The 19,900-nt window shown below is 54.0% G+C and overlaps 2 protein-coding genes across 9 annotated transcripts in view; both read left to right on the forward strand.

Moving 5' to 3' along the window:
• The first annotated feature begins 1,144 nt into the window (after positions 1-1,144).
• PAOX (polyamine oxidase) lies at positions 1,145-13,601 on the forward strand. Of its 2 annotated transcripts, XM_004050308.5 has the most exons (7): positions 1,145-1,403; positions 1,893-2,379; positions 3,341-3,540; positions 5,835-6,087; positions 10,720-10,832; positions 11,354-11,511; positions 13,222-13,601. In XM_004050308.5, exons 1-7 carry the CDS (start codon positions 1,223-1,225, stop codon positions 13,363-13,365), a joined length of 1,536 nt encoding a protein of 511 aa, XP_004050356.4. In that variant the 5' UTR covers positions 1,145-1,222; the 3' UTR covers positions 13,366-13,601. The 2 variants fall into 2 exon arrangements, with proteins under 2 accessions (XP_004050356.4, XP_018890293.2); XM_019034748.4 differs by lacking the exons at positions 5,835-6,087; positions 11,354-11,511; positions 13,222-13,601 and having other exon boundaries at positions 1,153-1,403; positions 10,720-10,829.
• A 2,148-nt stretch (positions 13,602-15,749) lies between these two features.
• MTG1 (mitochondrial ribosome associated GTPase 1) overlaps positions 15,750-19,900 on the forward strand; it is a 32,267-nt gene continuing 28,116 nt past the window's right edge. The window contains exons 1-3 of one of the 7 annotated variants that reach the window (XM_055353992.2): positions 15,750-16,087; positions 17,327-17,391; positions 17,777-17,881. In XM_055353992.2, the coding sequence (XP_055209967.2) occupies positions 15,811-16,087; positions 17,327-17,391; positions 17,777-17,881 (447 nt within the window). In that variant the 5' untranslated portion in view covers positions 15,750-15,810. Of the gene's footprint in view, positions 16,236-16,285; positions 16,633-17,326; positions 17,392-17,776; positions 17,882-19,900 lie in introns of those variants that run through there. The other 6 variants (XM_055353993.2, XM_055353990.2, XM_055353989.2 and 3 more) reach the window with 6 other exon arrangements.

Here is a 19,900-nt window from a genome sequence, read left to right on the forward strand (position 1 = left end):
TGCCATCCGACTAAGGGGGTGGGGCAGCCCTTCTTTCCTTAGTCCTGGCATGTCGGGTGGGTCAGCTTGGTGGACAGCTGGCCCTGCTGACCCGGGATCCGCCCTGGGTTCCCCATGGCCTGGAGGCAGGAGGAGATGGCCACTGCATCCAGCGTCGCCTCCTGGCGCTGCGGGCCCCTGACGGACAGAGGACGCTCGACCCCTGCCCGCCACCGCCCAGGGAGTCAGCCCGCCTCCCAGGCATCCGCCCCTCTCCCTGCCTGGAGCTCAGCTCGCGGGGTTGGCTAGGGAGTGATGGGGAGTGGAATCCAGCGACACCAGGTCACCCTTCCGGGAGCCTTTTCTCCAGCTGGGACGAGAGGGAATCAAAGGAAAGTAAGACACGGCTCAGGAGGCCCACGCCGAGAGCGAAGAGTAAAGCTCACACTGGCAAACTGGAGCGCGCGGCCCCTCCGCAGAGGACGGGGGCTCAGGAGGCGGGGACGCGCCTCAAAACAGGGCGGGAGCCTTTCCAACCCCTGCGGGCTGCGATGCAGTAGAAAACGCGGCCGCCTGCACCGGGGATTCTCCAGAAACACAGGCGTGCCTGGGTGTGCGCTCAACTTCCCGGGCGAGGGACGTTTCTGCACTTGCCCTCGGCTTCTGAACTTTGTACTTTGCGAGTGTACTTTGTACTTTGGTCCTGTGTCCCTGCAGACCTGTGACTACACACGCACACGCAGGCGCGCGCACACGCGAACTGACGGCTCGCTGGCGATGCTGGAGGCTTTCACAGTCCCCCTCCGGACGCGTTAAGCTCTCCCAGGTCCCACCCCTGACACCGTGGCACCCCCAGACCCACTGCGCCCTCGCACTCGACGCGGGTCCCTGGGGGAAGCGCTCGCTGCGCCCTCGTCTCCCTTGGAGGAGACACTGGCCCGCCCGGCCAGCCGGCTTCTCCCTCCATGGGGACGCTCGCGCGCACCGCCCGGCAGCGCGGGACGCTCCCTGACGCCTGTCCTCGCGGGCCCTTCCACGTGGGGCGCTTCCCTCTGAGACCCGAGCCCAGCCCGGAGGCTCGCGGAGGCCGAGGCGCACTGTTGAGCTCGGCCCGGCCCCTTCTCCGCCCCGCCCCGGCCCTCCCCGCCCCGCCCCGCCCCGCCCCTCGCTCCGCCTCCGGCCTCCTCCGAGAGCTCCAGACCTCCCGGCTACTCAGAAACCCTCGGACTGCCCGGACCGCGCGATGGAGTCGACCGGCAGCGTAGGGGAGGCCCCGGGCGGAACCCGGGTGCTGGTGGTGGGCGGCGGCATCGCGGGGCTGGGCGCGGCGCAGAGGCTCTGCGGCCACTCCGCCTTCCCGCACCTGCGGGTCCTGGAGGCCACGGCCCGCGCCGGTGGCCGCATCCGCTCGGAGCGCTGCTTCGGTAACCGTTCCTCCCGGAGCCCCTCCCGGAACCCAACCGGCTGCGCCCGAACTCGCCGGCCCCAACCTGCCCTGCGCGCAGCTGACCTGCCCGGCCGCCTCACCGGGCTCCCCGAGGGAATCCCCGCTCGCTTAATCCGCCAGAGTTCACCGCCCTGAAACTCAGGGCTCAGAGTTAGTCAGGAGGGCGCCGGCCAGGGAAGGCGACCTACGGCTCCACAGGCCGCCCTGATTCTGCCCCACGGGTGCCCCCCCAGCCCCGGGGTACGCCCACCCTGCGCCCCTCCCTCTGGTCCACACCGCCCGACAAGTGCCCTCCTGCCCAGATGCTCCCCTTAAACTGGATCTGACAGGGGGGACCACAGGGTCCTTGGGGACAGTGTGGTACATCCTCCTTGGGAAGGCCAGCGTGGGCGTGGCCCAGGAGAAGGGCTCGGGGTGACGGTCCTGGGAAAGGGACCTCCAGGTGGCATCTGCTGTCCCCTCGCAGGTGGCGTGGTGGAGGTGGGCGCGCACTGGATCCATGGGCCCTCCCGGGGTAACCCCGTCTTCCAGCTGGCTGCTGAGTACGGGCTGCTGGGGGAGAAGGAGCTGTCCGAGGAGAACCAGCTGGTGGAGACCGGGGGTCACGTGGGCCTGCCCTCCGTGAGCTACGCCAGCTCCGGGGCCAGCGTGAGCCTCCAGCTGGTGGCGGAGATGGCGACTCTGTTCTACGGCCTGATAGACCAGACCCGGGAGTTCCTGCACGCTGCAGAGACCCCGGTGCCCAGCGTCGGGGAGTACCTCAAGAAGGAGATTGGCCAGCACGTGGCCGGCTGGACAGAGGATGAGGAGACCAGGAAGCTGAAGCTGGCCGTCCTGAACTCCTTCTTCAACCTGGAATGCTGTGTGAGCGGCACCCACAGCATGGACCTGGTGGCCCTTGCACCCTTTGGGGAGTACACCGTGCTGCCGGGGCTGGACTGCACCTTTTCTAAGTGCGTGCCTGAGCCCCTGCCCGCCAGTCCTCCCACCAGGCTCCCCAGGGCACCGGGCTGGCTGGGCTCCGCTCTTGCTTGGGTATGGGAGGGACAGGAGACCATTTGTCCTCCCCATTCAGACAGACTGGTTGCTTCTTTCCCTAGTTTTGCTCATTTAAGCCAAAAAAGTTATTTCTGAGAGAGAGTGTTTAAAAGAAGGAAAGGTAAGTCCGGGCACGGTGGCTCACGCCTGTAATCCCAGCACTTTGGGAGGCTGAGGCAGGTGGATCATGAGGTCAGGAGTTCAAGAACAGCCTGGCCAACATGGTGAAATCCCATCTCTACTAAAAATACAAAAATTAGCCGGGCGTGATGGTGTGTGCCTGTAATCCCAGCTACTCGGGAGGCTGAGGCAGGAGAATTGCTTGAACCTGGGAGGCGGAGGTTGCAGTGAGCCATTGCACTCCAACCTGGGCGACAGAGTGAGACTCCATCTCAAAAGAAAAAAAAAGAAGAAGAGTAAAGACTTCTCTTGCTCCTGTATTTATGAGGGGCTTCAACTGCAGAGGGGGCCAGACAGGCCCTCTCCCTGTGGCAGGGTGGCTGCCAGGTACCAGGTGCAGGTGAGACCCTCCTCGGGCTGTCCTGTCACCCCTGGTGTTGGCCCCAAGGCTCCTGGCCAGGCAATGGGCATTTGTGAGTCAGGAACTCTGTGGTGGTAAGGAGGAAGCCCTGGTTCCGGCAGATTGCCTTGAGAGCTCTGTGCCCACTGAACCCTCCCTTACAGCCTGGAGGGCAGGTATGAGCATCCTTGAGGTGGAAAACCACAGAGTGGAGCTGCCCTCCATGCTGGCCCTGAGTGATGGAGAGCTCCCCGCAGCTACCTTTGATGCGGGTGGGAACTCGGAGCACGTATTTCCACCAGTCCTGCCCTTCCAGGGACTGGGCCTCTACGAAACCAGCACTTCCGTCTTCCTAGGGGCTACCAAGGACTCACAAACTGCATGATGGCCGCCCTGCCGGAGGACACTGTAGTTTTTGAGAAGCCTGTGAAGACCATCCACTGGAACGGGTCCTTCCAGGAGGCAGCCTTTCCCGGGGAGACCTTTCCAGTGTCGGTAGAGTGTGAGGATGGAGACCGGTTCCCGGCGCACCACGTCATCGTCACCGTGCCCTTAGGTAGGTCAGGTTTTCAGCCCAAACCCCCATCCCAAGTGCCCCCGCCTCTGCCCTTATCCTGCCTCAGTTGGCTCTGGGGCGTTTGCTTGTGTACGAAGCTCACATTTTTGTTCTAGTAAGTTCCAGATAGGTGGAAGGAATGATTCTGTTATGTTTTGTAGCAATTGCATGCTTTGGAATTAAGGGTTTCACTGTAAGAAAAAACGTGAGTAAGTATGTGTCCTGCTTGCTTGGAGGTAACCATTTAGGGTTGAGACGGCCTTGGAGATTAACCACGCTGCACTTTGCTGCAGACAGGAAAAGGCATGAAAAGGCTGGTCTCAAGGTCAGGCCTGGGGTGACCTGTTGAAGGAGCCATGTGTATAATTCTGTTTAATTCTAGATCTGGTGCTTTAGATCTGTCCTTGAGTAGAGGTGGTTTGAAGCTGCTTTGTAAAAGGTGGAGGTGGTTGAAAACAGTTACTAGGATAATTGCTGTCAACTGGACATTTGCTTCCCACGGGTTTCACGCTGCCGTGGGTCTCTGCCTGAGTTATCTCATTGACTCAGGCAGCCTTGGGAGGTGTCTGTCACTGTCCCGCATATGACAGATTTGAACATCTAGGCAAGTAGAGAGAAGTCACTTAATTGCCCAAGTTCACAAAGCTAGCGATTGCCAGCACTCACTTGGAAATCTAGGTGTGATTGACGGGTGTGTGATGAAAAGCAAGAGCCTCCGCAGCCCTAACTCCTGTCTCCAAGGGGTGGCTTTGCCCTCCCTGGGGCAGGGATGAGCACTGAGACCCCACTGCTGTTTCCCAGAGATGCAGTCATCGTCCACACATGAACATCTGCTGCTGGCTGGGCGCGGTGGCTCACGCCTGTAATCCCAGCCCTTTGGGAAGCCGAGGCAGGCGGATCACCTGAGGTCAGGAGTTTGAGACCAGCCTGGTCAACATGATGAAACCCTGTCTCTACTAAAAATCCAAAAATTAGCTGGGCATGGTGGCAGGCACCTGTAATTCCAGCTACTTGGGAGGCTGAGGCAGGAGAATCGCTTGAACGGGGGAGGCAGAGGTCGTAGTGAGCCGAGATGGTGTCATTGCACTCCAGCCTGGGTGACAGAGTGAGACTCTGTCTCAAAAAAAAAAAGAAAAAACTAAAAATCTGCTGCTCAGTTTGCCTGTGTTTTTTTTTTTTCTTAATAGAACTTGTCGGTGTTTTCAAATCAGCACACATAGATCTACAGCGGTCTTTTTTGTTTCCCTCCAGTGGCTTTGTTCATTCACGTTTGGAGTAAGTGCTTGCAGGGCCTGCTAAGTGCTGATCACCGGAGACATTGTCAGTAGATACATTGCTACAACTGGGAGCATTTTGTTTATAAGGAGCCAGTTCACAAAAATTAGCCGTCGGGCGCCTGTAGTCCCAGCTACTCAGGAGGCTGAGGCTGGAGAATTGCTTGAATCCAGAGGCAGAGGTTGCAGTGAGCCGAGATTGTGCCATTGCACTCCAGCCTGGGAGACCAGAGCGAAACTCCGTCTCAAAAAAAAAGGAGCCGGTTAATTTGCCACGCAGTGTTTTCTTGTCATTATTTCATAAGCATAGATGGAAATTTAGGTGGTCTTCACTTTTTCTATTTCGTGCAGTTTTACATGTGCACTTAAAAACACCTGTGTCGGCCAGGCAGGGTGGCTCACACCTGTAATCCCAGCACTTCGGGAGGCTGAGGCAGGTGGATCACCTGAGGTCAGGAGTTCAAGAACAGCCTAACCAACATGGCGATACCCCATCTCTACTAAAAATAGAAAAATTAGCTGGGCGTGGTGGTGGGTGCCTGTAATCCCAGCTACTTGGGAAGCTGAGGCAGGAGAATCGCTAGAACCTGGGAGGTGGAGGTTGCAGTGAGCCAAGATGGCATTGTTGCATTCCAGCTTGGGCGACAGAGTGAGAATCCATCTCAAAAAAAAAAAAAAAGAAAACCCAAAAAACAAAAAAAACAAAAAACACTTGTGTGAAAGGTGGGGAACAGAGGCTCACGCCTGTAATCCCAGCAGTTTGGGAGGCCAAAGTGGGAGGACTGAGCCAGGGAGGTCAAGGCTGCAGTGAGCCCTGATCAGGGTGCTGCATGCGCTCTAGCCTGGGCAACAGAGCAAGACCCGATCTCAAAAACAAGGACAGAAAAGTAAAACTGCTTGTGTGAATGTGTCTGTAGGATAAACACCAGCAGGGGAAATTGCTGGATCCAAGGTCTGGACAGACAGGACTTCCATGGAGGGCTTTATGTGATCTAAGAAGAGTCCAATTCTGAATTCCAGGTTTTCTTAAGGAACATCTGGACACCTTCTTTGACCCTCCCCTGCCGGCTGAGAAGGCAGAAGCAATCAGGAAGATAGGCTTTGGGACCAACAACAAAATCTTCCTGGAGTTTGAGGAGCCCTTCTGGGAGCCAGACTGCCAGCTGATCCAGCTGGTGTGGGAGGACACGTCGCCCCTGGAGGATGCTGCCCCTGAGCTACAGGACGCCTGGTTCCGGAAGCTCATTGGCTTTGTGGTCCTGCCTGCCTTTGCGTACGTTTGCTCCCTGAGAAGTTCTGCCAGTGGCTGGCTCACAGGCCTTCATCTGATGGAGGACGCAGCAGTGTGTCCGTTCACTGCAGGGTATTTCTAGGGGGTTTAATGGGTAGGGATCCCATGAGCGCCCCCCCACCAGGTGCTGGCTGCACCTGGGCCTGACCCCTGCGGGGACAGATGGCGCCCTGCTGTATGCGGGTTGTCAGTGTCCCTCAGGGCCCAGAATGTGTTTGTAGACTTGCAGGCAGGCTCAGTCTTCAGTCAGTGGGAACGTGTTTACTGGAATGTTGCGGGGAGCTGGGGCTTGTAGATACAGAAGAACTTTGAAACACCATCTGCCCATACCTGGGGAGACAATACTTAAATGGGATGAAATAATTGAAGGAAACATTCCTAGAAGTAGTGGAATGGGAGACCCACAGAGGAAGGGCTCACTTGTATGGGCTGGCCCTCTTAGAAACAGCATATCTAGACCATGTGGCGATTCAGGAGATAATCCCATGAGTGATGTGGGGATGGAGGGACTGACTTTTCCAGCAAGATTAAAACACAAAGACAGCCTGATGTAGTCAGATGGCAGATAGAATTCCACGTTTCCACTGAGAGATGCCGCAGGAGGGGGCACCAAGTTCTTGTTCTGAAAGACCTGGGATCGGGTGGGATGTAGGGCATGCCTGCCAGATGGTTCATAGTTGCCATCCCCTGGGAGCAGGAGGCTGCAGGCTGCAGACCAGCCCTGCACCTGTGACGGGGGAAGCCTGTGTGTCTCCTTCACACTGGAAAGAAAACTGGCATTTCAGCCAGGCGCGGTGGCTCACGTCTGTAATCCCTGCACTTTGGTAGGCTGAGGCGGGTGGATCACCTGAGGTCAGGAGTTCGAGACCAGCCTGGCCAACATGATGAAACCCCATCTCTACTAAAAATACAAAAAATTAGCCGGTGTGGTGGCAGGCACCTGTAATCACAGCTACTCAGGAGGCTGAGGCAGGACAATCGCTTGAACCTGGGAGGCAGAGGTTGCAGTGAGCTGAGATTGTGCCACTGCACTCCAGCCTTGGCAACAAGAGCAAAACTCTGTCTAAAAAAAAAAAGAAAGAAAACTGGCATTCCAGGTGTTGAGATAGGCTTGGGTTGCTGGTGGGCAGCTGGGTGGGTGACTGTGTGTAGAGCCACCTGCTCCAGGCCCAGCCCCACCTCCTGTGCTCTCTTGCTTAGGACATCAGTGGGACCCTGAGTGCTTTGGTGGGACCCTGTCTGTGGCACGGGGTGGTAGCTGTCCCATCCTTTTATATACCTGCAAAGGGTTGGGGATCTCAAAGAGCTTTTGTTTATGTGAGTCACATCTGTAAATTTACCCCATGATAAATAAAATATTTTTTTGTTTTTGAGACGGAGTCTCGCTCTGTCCCCCAGGCTGGAGTGCAGTGGTGCAGTCTCGGCTCACTGCAAGCCCCGCCTCCCAGGTTCAAGCGATTCTCCTGCCTCAGCCTCCCGAGTAGCTGGAACTACAGGCACCCACCACCACGCCCGGCTAATTTTTTGTATTTTTAGTAGAGACGGGGTTTCACCGTGTTAGCCAGGACGGTCTCGATCTCCTGACCTCGTGATCCGCCTGCCTCGGCCTCCCAAAGTGCTGGGATTACAGGCATGAGCCACCACACCCAGTCACCACATGATAAATTAAATTATTATTTGAGATGATAGTAACAAACCTATTCTATGTTAGCATAAATAACATTTTTAAATGAATATTTTCTTAAAATTTAATGAAGGGTGGCAGCAGTTTTGTCTTTTCTGCAAAACTTTTTTTTTTGAGACGAGGTCTCCCTGTCACCCAGGCTGGAATGCACGGAATGCAGTGGCGTGATCTCAGCTCACTGCAACCTCTGCCTCTTGGGTTCAAGCGATTCTCCTGCTTCAGCCTCCCGAGTAGCTGGGATTATAGGTGTGTGCCACCATGCCCAGCTAATTTTTGTAGTTTTAGTAGAGACAGGGTTTTGCCATGTTGGCCAGGCTGGTCTCGAACTCCTGGCCTCAAGTGATCTGCCCACCTCGGCCTCCCAAAGTGCTGGGATTACAGGTGTGAGCCACCACGCCCGGCCTTTTCTGCAAAACTCTAAAGTGTTACACTTAATAGAAGACATCTGGGTTCTCAGGCCTCCTCTGCATTCATTCTGCGGTGATGTTTTATTTTGGTTGAAACATAGGAAGAAAATGTGGATCTACATGGATATGTGGTTGGAAGAAGAAGTGATATTTGTTTATTTATGAGACGGAGTTTTGCTTTTGTCACCCAGGCTGGAGTGTAATAGCTCGATCTCGGCTCACTGCAACCTCCGCCTCCCGGGTTCAAGCAATTCTCCTGCCTCAGCCTTCCGAGTAGCTGGGATTACAGGCGCCCACCACCACACCCGGCTAATTTAGTATTTTTAGCAGAGACGGGGTTTCTCCATGTTGGTCAGGCTGGTCTCGAACTCCTGACCTCAAGTGATCTGCCCACCTTGGCCTCCCAAAGTACTGGGATTACAGGCGTGAGCTACTGCGCCCGGCCAAAGGAGTGATATTTAAATAGCTTTTGAAATGATTGTGGGTATTCTTTGATACTACATCAAAAGTCAAGATGTAGTAGTAGTTCCTTAAAGGTTGGCCAAATATGAAATCGGATAGCACACCAGTGAATTTTCTGTCTTCTGTGACACTGAAATCTATTTGTCTGTCTTGCACTTTAAATGGATCTTTTACCTATCCATGACTTTAGTCATTGGAAAATACTAGGCTGGGCTTGGTGGCTCATGCCGGTAATTCCAGCACTTCGGCAGGCCAAGGTGTGCAGATGGCTTGAACTCAGGAGTTCGAGACCAGCCTGGGCAACATAGCAAGACCCAGTCTCTACCAAAAATACAAAAAGCTAGCCAGATGTGGTGGTGCGTGCCTGTGGTCCCAGCTACTGGGAGGCTGAGGTGGGAGGATTGCTTGAGCCCAGGAGGCGGAGGTTGCAGTGAGCTGTGATCAAGCCACTGAACTCCAGCCTGGGCAACAGAGGGAGGCCATGTCTTAAAAAAATAAAATATATATATATTGGTTCATGTAGTCTTCCAAATGTTGATACATTTCATTATACAATATAAAAAATCAAATTTATTAACATACCACTGATCTCAGAAAAGTCTTTCAGGATTGGGAAGCTGTTATGCTGTTGGTGGCAGAAACAAGCTTTTCTAAAATTGCAGTTTTTGCTTGAGAGCTTAAACTTTGTCATTGTCTATAAATACTATTTGTTAGTTGTTTTCCTGTGATAGAGACACTTTGCTCATTTTCAAGAAAATGTCGCCAAATACCAGACCATGATTTGTCTGTCTGGTGCTCTCCTGAGTTCCGAGCCTGTCTGTGAAAGACGCACCAGCCCCGCCTGGAATAGCGTGTGCTGGGCGAGTCCTCCACGGCCACCGTGCACCACGCGCAGCAGGAGTGTTCTATGCAGATCCCGCTTCTCCACACAGATTATTATTATTTTTTGAGATGGAGTCTTACTCTGTCGCCCAGGCTGGAGTGCAGTGGCGCGATCTTGGCTCACCGCAACCTCCACCTCCCGGGTTCACGCCATTCTCCTGCCTCAGCCTGCCGAGTAGCTGGGACTACAGGTGCCCGCCACCACGCCTGGCTAATTTTTGTATTTTTATTAGACAGGGCTTTACCATATTGACCAGGCTGGTCTCGAACTCCTGACCTCGTGATCCGCCCGCCTTGGCCTCCCAAAGTGCTGGGATTACAGGCCTGAGCCACTGTGCCTGGCCCTCCACGCAGATTATTAAAAAGACATGAACTCGAGGATCAAGATTTAATAAAATTAGTAACTTTTACTGCCTTTGATCAAGGACATTCTCAAGTGAAAGCAGCATTTTTATTTATTTTTTAATATATATATTTTAATTTTTATATTCAGAGGCAGGGGTATATGTGCAGGTTTGTTATATAGCTAACCGTGTATCATGGGGGCTTGTTGTCCAGATTAGTTCTATCACCCAGGAATTAAACCTAGTACCCATTAGTTATTTTTCCTGCTCCTCTTCCCTCCTCCCATCCTCCACTCTCCCGTAGGCCCCAGTGTGTGTTCTCATCATTTAGCTCCCACTTGAAAGGGAAAACATGTGCTATCTGCTTTTCTGTTCCTGTGTTAGTTTGCTAAGGATAATGGCCTCCAGCTCCATCCATGTCCCTGCAAAGGACATGATCTCGTTCTTTTACGGCTGCAAAAAGCAGCATTTTGTAACCCACATGTGCAGTGGTGGGAACGCCTGTAGGCGCATGTGGGTCCTGTTGCTGCCTGATTCTGCTAAGGGACGGTTTACCTGCCCTGGCTCTTGCTCAGGTGCAAATGTCGGCGTGGTGGAAACAGCAAATGCTGTCTTAGCGTCTGAAGATGCCTGTGACCTTGAGGGTCCCTGGCAGGGCCTTCGGACCCCCAGGACTTTGCCGCCCACACTCTGCAAACTGCTGCCTGAGGGACGCTCTGTGGGGTGGCTCTTTGTGCCTCTGGGGCCCCTGCTCCATCAGTGGTTCCTTGCTGAGAGACGCAGGCGGAGAGCTGGGCTGGACGCCGTCATCCCAGGGCTCTCTTTCTCCATGCAGGTCTGTCCACGTTCTCTGTGGGTTCATTGCCGGGCTTGAGTCTGAGTTCATGGAGACTCTGTCGGATGAAGAAGTACTCCTGTGTCTCACCCAGGTGCTCCAGAGAGTGACAGGTACTCACCACACACGCCGGTTCCTGCCTCTGCTCGTTACTGGTTGATCTCTAAACAGAAACTAGACTTTGCAGAACAGAGAAAAACTAAATTTGGCTGACTCTGTACATCTCCAGAGACCATCCTTCCTCATGTTAGTGGGGTCAGTAACAGTTCTTACCTCCGAGGAACTGAAATGACTTTGCAAACACTTCCTACTTCTGCCACCAAAATAAATGCCGTTGTCCTTGATCAGATTTTTACAGAGGAGGAACCCAAGGCTCGGAAACAGTAGCTGCTGCTGTCACAGCTCCCGGGTCCCGGCCCGCTGCTGTCGGGTCAGAGGCCCCCGGGTCCCAGCCCACTGCTCTCGGGTCAGAGGCGGCAGGAAGAGCCTCTCCTGACGCACTCTGCTGCTCAGTTTTCTTCCTGCATAGCATCTTTCACGTTAAACTGCTCAATCTTTAAAAATGACAAAAACAGTTGCAGACCGACCTGTGGGTGAGAGTTCTCGGTTAACATGCAGTGTCTCTGTGGCTCAGGAAACCCACGGCTCCCCGCGCCCAAGAGCGTCCTGCGGTCTCGCTGGCACAGCGCCCCGTACACTAGGGGGTCCTACAGCTACGTGGCCGTGGGCAGTACTGGGGGCGACCTGGACCTGCTGGCTCAGCCCCTCCCTGCAGACGGCGCCGGCGCCCAGGTATGTGGCGTGCCCCAGTCGGGGGGCGTGGGTCCCGCTGCAGAGGCCCCCGCCGAGTCTCGGCGCTGCAGGAGCACCGGCCGGTGACGGGTGGGCTGGGATCCCAGACTCGGAAGCCATTTTCTTTTTGAAACTAAGAATAATTTTTAAATGTACTGTTTTTGTGAGAATTATACACACACATAGCTTAAAAAGTCAGAGAATTCTGCAGTGCTAACAAAAGAAAATAAAACCAAAATGGCAGGTGGAGCCCCTTTTGCCCTTCCCAGACGGTGCTCCCAGCTGATTCTGATCGCTAAGTTTACTGCATCTCTAAACACGTTTCTGCTACCACGTTTTGAGAAATGTTTCCTGTGCAAAATGTCAAACATACAAAAGTAGGGAGAACCTTTCAGTGCCCACCAGGCTTCCCCTAAGCCAAGCTTGCTCCCCGCCCAGCCCCGCCCTTTCTTATTAAGCATGACTCACACAGGACATTGTTTCACCTGAGGATATTTTGGTGCCTGTTTCTAAAAGATAAAGACATCCTTGTAAAATACTTAACTATGATGCTGAGGGCAGTGGCTCACACCTGTAATCCTAGTGCTTTGGGAGGCCTAGGCAGGAGGTTTGCTGAGGCCAAGAGTTCGAGACCAGCCTGGGCAACATAGTGAGAGTCGGTCTCCACACACACACACACAAGTAGCCAGGCATGGTAGCATGCACCTGTACTCCCAGCTGCTCAGGCTTGGGCCCAGGAAGTTGAGGCTGGAGTAAGCTATGACTGCACCACTGGACTCCAGCCTGGGTGTCAGAGCAAGACTCTGTCTCAGAAAACATAAAAATAAAACCATATAACTATGATACCATTTACCCACTTAAAAATTAATAATCATTCCTCAATATGATCCAATATTTAGTCACTGTTCAGTTTTCCAGTCAGCTCATGGTCTCTCTTCAGTGAACCTGCTTGGAAATGTTGCTTCTTGAGTTTTCGGTTTCAGGTGTTACTAATTGACTTCTCATTACATCAGATAAGGCTGTAGCTTTCTTCCTCTGCCCACCCGACTCCCAGATCCCTCCCCCACCCTCCCCATATGTGATCCAGGAGTTGAGGCCAGATCACTATTCAGTGTTTACACCCCTTGTTTTCTCTAAAAGCTGTTCACACCTGAGCTGCGGGGTGCAGTCGCTTCCTTTCCCACCCATTGGTGGATGCGTGTGAGCCGTTTTCCCGCCCGCTGGTGGATGCGTGTGAGCCGTTTTCCCGCCCGCTGGTGGATGCGTGTGAGCCGTTTTCCCGCCCGCTGGTGGATGCGTGTGAGCCGTTTTCCCGCCCGCTGGTGGATGCGTGTGAGCCGTTTTCCCGCCCGCTGGTGGATGCGTGTGAGCCGTTTTCCCGCCCGCTGGTGGATGCGTGTGAGCCGTTTTCCCGCCCGTTGGTGCATGCGTGTGAGCCGTTTTCCCGCCCGTTGGTGGATGCGTGTGAGCCGTTTTCCTGGCTGTTGATGGATACATGTGAGCTGTTTTCCTGCCCATTGGTGGATGTGTGTGAGCTGTTTTCCTGGCTATTGGTGGGTACGCGTGAGCCCTTTTCTCGTCCGTTGGTGGAGGTGTGTGAGCTGTTTTCCTGCTTCTTGGTGGATGCTTGTGAGCCATTTTCTGTGTTTCTTTGCCCAGACCCTGCTGTCTGAATTGCATCCCCATTCTAACCCTGGCTCTTCTTTGCAGCTCCAGATCCTGTTTGCGGGGGAAGCCACACATCGCACGTTTTACTCCACGACGCACGGGGCTCTGCTGTCGGGATGGAGGGAGGCCGACCGCCTCCTCAGTCTGTGGGCCCCGCAGGTGCAGCAGTCCAGGCCGAGGCTCTAGCTGGGCCCAGCCTACTCTGTTCCACCCGTGTCGGGGGAGGCTGGGACCCTCATTTCCTCTGACAGATTTCAGTCTGGCTTGAGATTTGGGGATGTTAATGAGGGTCCTCTGGTTTTTGGTAACTGGGGCCACCTTCTCAGTTCTTGTGTCTGTTATTGGTGTCTGGCCAGGGTTGACTTGAGCTGAGACACCAGATGCTCACAGAGATGCTGGACACATAAAGCAAGTTACAGCCACAGCGTCCAGAGCCATCTTTCCTGCCTTGAGGCTGTCCTGTACTTCCTGCCTTGGGGCTCCAGCATCTGCTGCTGTTTTCTTTGTCTTGCTCCGGGCCCAGGTTGCACAGGGCCCTGTGTCTCCAATCTCCACAACCACACATGGCCCCACACTCTGGGTTCCCTGAACTCTGGGTCCTGTAGTTGCTTCTCGTGCCCCTGCATTCTCGTGGCTGCTGCCTGGGATGACAGCATAGCTGACAACCCTCCTCTTGCTCATCAACTGATGCTGCATCAGGTGCCCACTTCACAGGTTCGCAGGGCACTGGGGAGATGAGGGGTGCCCTGCCCTGCCCTGAGGCCGGGGGTTTTCTGGAGGAAGTGAATACATAATAAGGCCTGAAAAGAGAAATGGTGCCCAGCCCATGGGAGCCAGGGAGTGTGTGGGGCGTGGGCAGTGCTGGGGTGAGTGTGCTGGGTGCTGGGGGGTGTTGGGGTGGGGGCAGTGCTGGGAGGTGTTGGGGTGTGGGTAGTGCTGGGTGCCGGGGGGTGTTGGGGTGTGGGCAGTGCTGGGGTAGCAGGTGGTATTGGGGTGAGTATGCTGGGGTGCCTGGTGGTATTGGGGTGAGTGTGCTGGGAGTCCAGGCCCCTCTCCAGCCCCTCCACCCCAGCCTGGATCTGCAGGGCTCCTCTCTTCTCACCCTCTGGTCTCTGTTCAAATCGCCCCTCCTAGGGTGTTCCCTGACCCCCACCCTCCCGAGCCCCAGCCTCCCTCTGTAGCCAGCAGCCCCACCTGCATTTGCTGTGTCACCAGACTGGTCTCTCTGGGGACACCTGCCCATCAGACGCCTGTGAGAGAAATTCAGATTCCACAGGGTTTTATTGTGGTTTTGTGCTCCTAGGACCATGAGGGAATGCAGCTTCCTTAAAGTACAAAAATCTTTATCGTTAACATTTAGGGTTTCATCAATTCTGTATCCCAGGGAGAAAGGCAGCAAGACCCAGGCTGCCCCCTCTGGGTGTGAGGGACCGGCTTGGTGAGGAGGGGGCTTGGGGGCATTGACCTAGCAGGAGGCCCTGACTGCCCCACTCAGCCCAGAAACCACCTGGGAGGCTTCTGTCTTCCTCGGAGAGGCCACTCTCTCACGCCCAAAAATGTTTTCAGCTAGGCGTTAGGGTATTAGGTGGTTTAAGAACATCAGAACCATGGCAATATTTTTGTACTTAGAATTTGAGCATGTTTGGTATTTTCAGTAGCTTGTTTAAAAAATTCCAGTAGAGGCTGGGTGCCATGGCTCATGCCTGTAATTCCAGCACTTTGGGAGGCTGAGGTGGGCAGATCACCTGAGGTCAGAGTTCGAGACTAGCCTGGCCAACATGGCGAAACCCCATCTCTACTAAAAATACAAAAAAATTAGCCGGGCGTGGTGGTGCGCACCTGTAGTCCCAGCTACTCAGGAGGCTAAGGCGGGAGAATTGCTTGAACCCGGGAGGCGGAGGTTGCAGTGAGCCAAGATCACGCCACTGCACTCCAGCCTGGCGACAGAGCGAGACTCCGTCTCAAAAATAAAAATTCCGGTAGAGTAATACTCTTGTAACGCAGTGTGCAATTGAGCAGTTGCTGACTGCTGATTTAGAGTTGAAATCTGACTGTATTTATGTCTAGTCTTGGACAGTGGAGAATATTTCAGCCTCATTGTATTAATCGCTTTAATTTAGCAGAACTGCAGTCAGTATTTGGAAACAGTTTGTTATATTAAACCCTGAAGTACTTGAGGCTGCGTGCGGTGGCTCATGCCTGTAATCCCAGCATTTTGGGAGGCCGAGACAGGTAGATCACTTGAGGTCGGGAGTTGGAGACCAGGCTGGCCAACATGGTGGAACTCCATCTCTACTAAAAATACAAAATCAGCTGGCGTGGTGGCAGGCGCCAGTAATCCCAGCTACTCCGGAGGCTGAGGTGGGAGAATCCCTTGAACTCAGGAGTTGGAGGTTGCAATGAGCGAGATCGTGCCACTGCACTCTTGGGCAACAGAGCGGAGACTCCGTCTCAAACAAAACAAAACAAACAAAAACCCTGAAGTACTTAAAAAGAAAATGAAGAGATTACACTTATAAGGTAAATTTAAAGTATTTGAGAGATTTTAACCAAATTGTAAAAAGAGATTGCTAAATTTTTACACTTATACTCAGGATATGCTTAAGGGAGAACGATGATTTTTAATATTTAATGAATGTTAATAAATCTGCGAATTACTTAAACCCACAAAACCCAGGAACCTCGCCGTCCCCCCGGGTCTCCTCGCAGTCCCGCCCCGACGCTCGACCCTCCCATTCGTCCCTCCCTCTGGGCCCGGGCCCCGCCCACTCCGGGCTTCGCCGGGGGCGGAGGCAACGTCGTGCGCACGCGCAGGCCGTGCTGCGGCCCCTTGGAGCGCCGGAAGCCCGCAGTGGCGGAGGCCCGCAGCGCCGGAACCTCAGAGGCGGGTCGCAGCGGCGCAGAGGAGGTCAGCTGCGGGAGCGTTTCCGGGGACGGCGCCGCCATGAGACTGACCCCGCGCGCGCTGTGCAGCGCCGCCCAGGCCGCCTGGCGGGAGAACTTCCCCCTGTGCGGTCGCGACGTGGCGCGCTGGTTCCCGGGCCACATGGCCAAGGGTGAGGCACGGCGGGGAGGGGCAAGGTCATGCCTACGGCCGCGGCGCCTCTGCTTCCCTCCCACCCCAGTTTCGGCCGTCGCCTGCCTCTCCCGGTCGTCCTGGGCTGGCGCCGCCCCTCCTCCCTTGTCTCCCCTCCTTCCCCGGTCTCACCCGCTCCCGGAGCCGCCGGGACCCCTTCCCCTGCGCAGCTGCGGGAGAGGCCCGTTCCCGCGAGTGCCCCCGCGGCGCAGCCTCGGACCCAGGGCCTGCTTGACCTCCTACCTCTGGCCCGCCGCCCCTGTCCTCTGTTCCCAGCAAGTGCCTTCTGCCCCTTTAATCCCCCGAAGCCTCCGTTTCCACATGTTCTTGACAAGATAGACTTTTCTGAGTCTTTTGAGGACTAAATGAAACAGTGGGTATGAAGGCACCTGTTCAGTTTTAACTGATATCGAGTCGTTCTCCTGCTTAAACGTCTTTGGTAATTCTTACTGTTTGTCACAATTCGGCCCCAAGAAGACCTCTGGGGCCAGCCCAGCCCGTCTAGGTGTTGTGATGGCCACTCCTGCGTCGGCTCCGTGTGTACTGGGGGCCGAGGGGGAAGAAGGGCCCGTGTGGGTGACTGAGGCTGTGTCCTCGGTCTTCGGACAACACTGGAGGGGAAGAAAGCTGGAAGCTTTGTCATCTTGGTTGTGTGTGGTATTCCTGGTTAGGGGACTATCGTCATCATCCCCGCGAGGTAGCAGGGGCCTAATGAGCCAGTGTTACTCTGTTTTATAGCCAAGACTCCGTCTCAAAAAACAAAAAAACGACCCATGCACGTTAAATATTCCACCCAGAGTCAGCCATGAGTCAGGTGGTGAAGACCGCGTCTGGCTTTTGACACATGGCCCACCCTGTGGCAGGGTGCCTCCCAGTCTCCCATTCCGAGGGTGTGGACCTTGGAGGAGGCGCTCAGCGGATGTTATCTGTTACCATTACTTAGTACGCTTCCCTCAGATGTAGTCTTTTTAGGTTATTTATGGTGGCGTGTCATTCTGGACGGTTCAGCTTGAATTGATCACTCTAGAAAGGTTGTGAGCCCCTTCGCTGAGGCGTCCTTCTGTTTTCCAGGGCTGAAGAAGATGCAGAGCAGCCTGAAGCTGGTGGACTGTATCATCGAGGTCCACGATGCCCGGATATCCTTTCATAGAGCAGGGGAGGCCCCTCTGCCTGAAGTCATATTACACATTAGAATTACCTGGGGAGGCTTTTAAAAGTATGAATTGCTAGGCCCCTTTCTAGACCAGTTAATCAGAATCTGTGGTGTGGGGTCCAGACTGCGTGTCTTTGAAACTTCATTGTTAATACATATATCTGCGTAACTCAAGCCTGACGGTACGGTGCAGCAGTGGAATCCTCTAGATAGGCTATGAAACCGTTTAAATGTTCCTGCCAACTGGGGCTTTCCTCCTGTACTTGAGGAATGAATTGGCAGGATGTGATGATTCGTTCACTGATGGCAAGAAAAAAAGTTGGTTGGCTGGTAAAGCTTTGGAGGAATTTTTACCTTAATTTTGCCACATCCCACTTTCAGGCCGCAACCCTCTGTTTCAGGAAACCCTTGGGCTTAAGCCTCACTTGCTGGTCCTCAACAAGATGGACTTGGCGGATCTTACAGAGCAGCAGGTAAAGGCCTTTCTCTTAGACGCCTTCAGCAGTGTGGCTGTGTTTTCCCGAGGTCGCTTGTTCTAACGGAAGAGGTGCTGGACGCACACTTGTCAGTTTGCCCAGGCAGGCTCTGCTTTAGAAACAGCCCTTTGCTTTGCAGAAGCGTGCCAGCATCGTTTCTCATATGGCGTGCCCCCGTCTAACGTGTGGTTCGTGACCTGGACACCCAGGGAGTGCACGTCTCCTGTGGGAAGTGGCCAGGTTGTGCTGCCAGAGCCCGAGTGGTCAGTGAGTGCGCATTGTGGGCAGCAAGCCACCCAGGTGCCAAGGCGAGAGACCGAGGACACGAGCTTTTCCAGTGTAATAAAATATATGAAATAAGAATAGTTATACTACATATAGGTCATAGATATGATTGTATATGAATATCACTAATCATTAGTTTGTAGCAATTACTCTTTATTCCAGTATTATTATAATTCTTGCTCTATAATCATAACCTAGGAAAAACCAGGCCACACAGAGATAGGAGCTGAAGGGACATAGTGAGACGTGACCAGAAGACAAGAGTGCGAGCCTTCTGTTATGCCCAGACAGGGCCACCAGAGGGCTCCTTGGTCTAGTGGTAACGCCAGCGTCTGGGAAGACGCCCGTTGCCAAGCCGACCGTGGTCTAGCGGTAGCGTCAGTGTCAAGGAAAAGCACCCGCTACTTAGCAGACCGAAAAAGGGAGTCTCCCTTTCCCCAGGGGAGTTTAGAGAAGACTCTACTCCTCCACCTCTTGTGGAGGACCTGACATCAGTCGGGCCTGCCCGCAGTTATCCGGAGGCTTAACCGTCTCCCTGTGATGCTATGCTTCAGTGGTCATGCTCCTAGTCCGCCTTGATGTTCCATCTTGTACACCTGGCTCTGCCTTTTAGATAGCAGTAGCAGAATTAGTCAAAGTAGCGAAAGTCTCTGATAAGCAGAAATAATGGTGTAAGCTGTCTCTCTCTCTCCCTCCCTCTCTGCCTTGGCTGCCAGGCAGGGAAGGGCCCCCTGTCGAGTGGACACATGACCCACGTGACCTTACCTATCATTGGAGATGGCTCACACTCCTTACCCTGCCCCTTTTGCTTTGTATCCAATAAATATTAGTGCAGCCAGACATTTGGGGCCACTACCGGTCTCTGCATCTTGGTGGTAGTGGTCCCCCAGGCACAGCTGTCTTTTCTTTTATCTCTTTGTCTTGTGTCTTCTTTTCTTTTTTTTTTTTTTTGAGGCAGAGTCTTGCTCTGTCGCCCAGGCTGGAGTGCAGTGGCGCAATCTTGACTCACTGCAAGCTCTGCCTCCCGGGTTCACGCCATTCTCCTGCCTCAGCCTCCCGAGTAGCTGGGACTACAGGCTCCTGCCACCACGCCCGGCTAATTTTTTGTATTTTTAGTAGAGATGGGGTTTCACCATGTTAGCCAGGATGGTCTCAATCTCCTGACCTCATGATCCGCCAGCCTCGGCCTCCCAAAGTGCTGGTATTACAGGCGTGAGTCACTGCGTCCAGCCTGTTTTTTTTTTTTTAAATCATTGCAAGTGTTTTCACTAGTTGGTACTTCTACGTCATATCAGTGGCAACTCCTGCCTTTGAAAATGTGACTTTTTGTAGACGGGTGGGTGGCCGTCTAGTATAGGGCACAGTAGTGTCTGACCTGGTCAGAGAAAGGCCAGTGCTTCTGAAGAATCAGGGGAGAGAGGTAGACTTGCCCCTGGGTGGCCCTGCCTTCTGCCTCCCTGAGCAGGGACACCCAAGTACATTTACTACCCAGAGTGTGTGGCTTCAGGTGTGTGTCTTATGCTTGATCTCTCCATCCGTGTCATCTTCGTGGACAACTAAATAAAACCAGCTGAATCAGTGAAGGACTTGTTGATTTAAGCGTCAGTCATACTTTAGGTCAGATGATTAACAACACTGATGTTTAGAAATATGATACTGCTTTGCACTAGTTTCACTGCATGTTAAGGCCAGTGAATTCAAAAATTATCTGGGTGTGGTGGCGCATGCCTG

Source organism: Gorilla gorilla, chromosome 8 (genome assembly GCF_029281585.2).
Source record: "Gorilla gorilla gorilla isolate KB3781 chromosome 8, NHGRI_mGorGor1-v2.1_pri, whole genome shotgun sequence".
Classification (NCBI taxonomy): Eukaryota; Metazoa; Chordata; class Mammalia; order Primates; family Hominidae; genus Gorilla; species Gorilla gorilla.

Coding starts and splice junctions, on each gene's coding strand:
- PAOX (XM_004050308.5), top strand. CDS start 1,223: ATGGAGTCGACCGGCAGCGTAGGGGAGGCCCCGGGCGGAACCCGGGTG. Junction 2,380..3,340: donor CTGGACTGCACCTTTTCTAA/GTGCGTGCCTGA, acceptor CCGTCTTCCTAG/GGGCTACCAAGGACTCACAA. Junction 3,541..5,834: donor CATCGTCACCGTGCCCTTAG/GTAGGTCAGGTT, acceptor TCTGAATTCCAG/GTTTTCTTAAGGAACATCTG.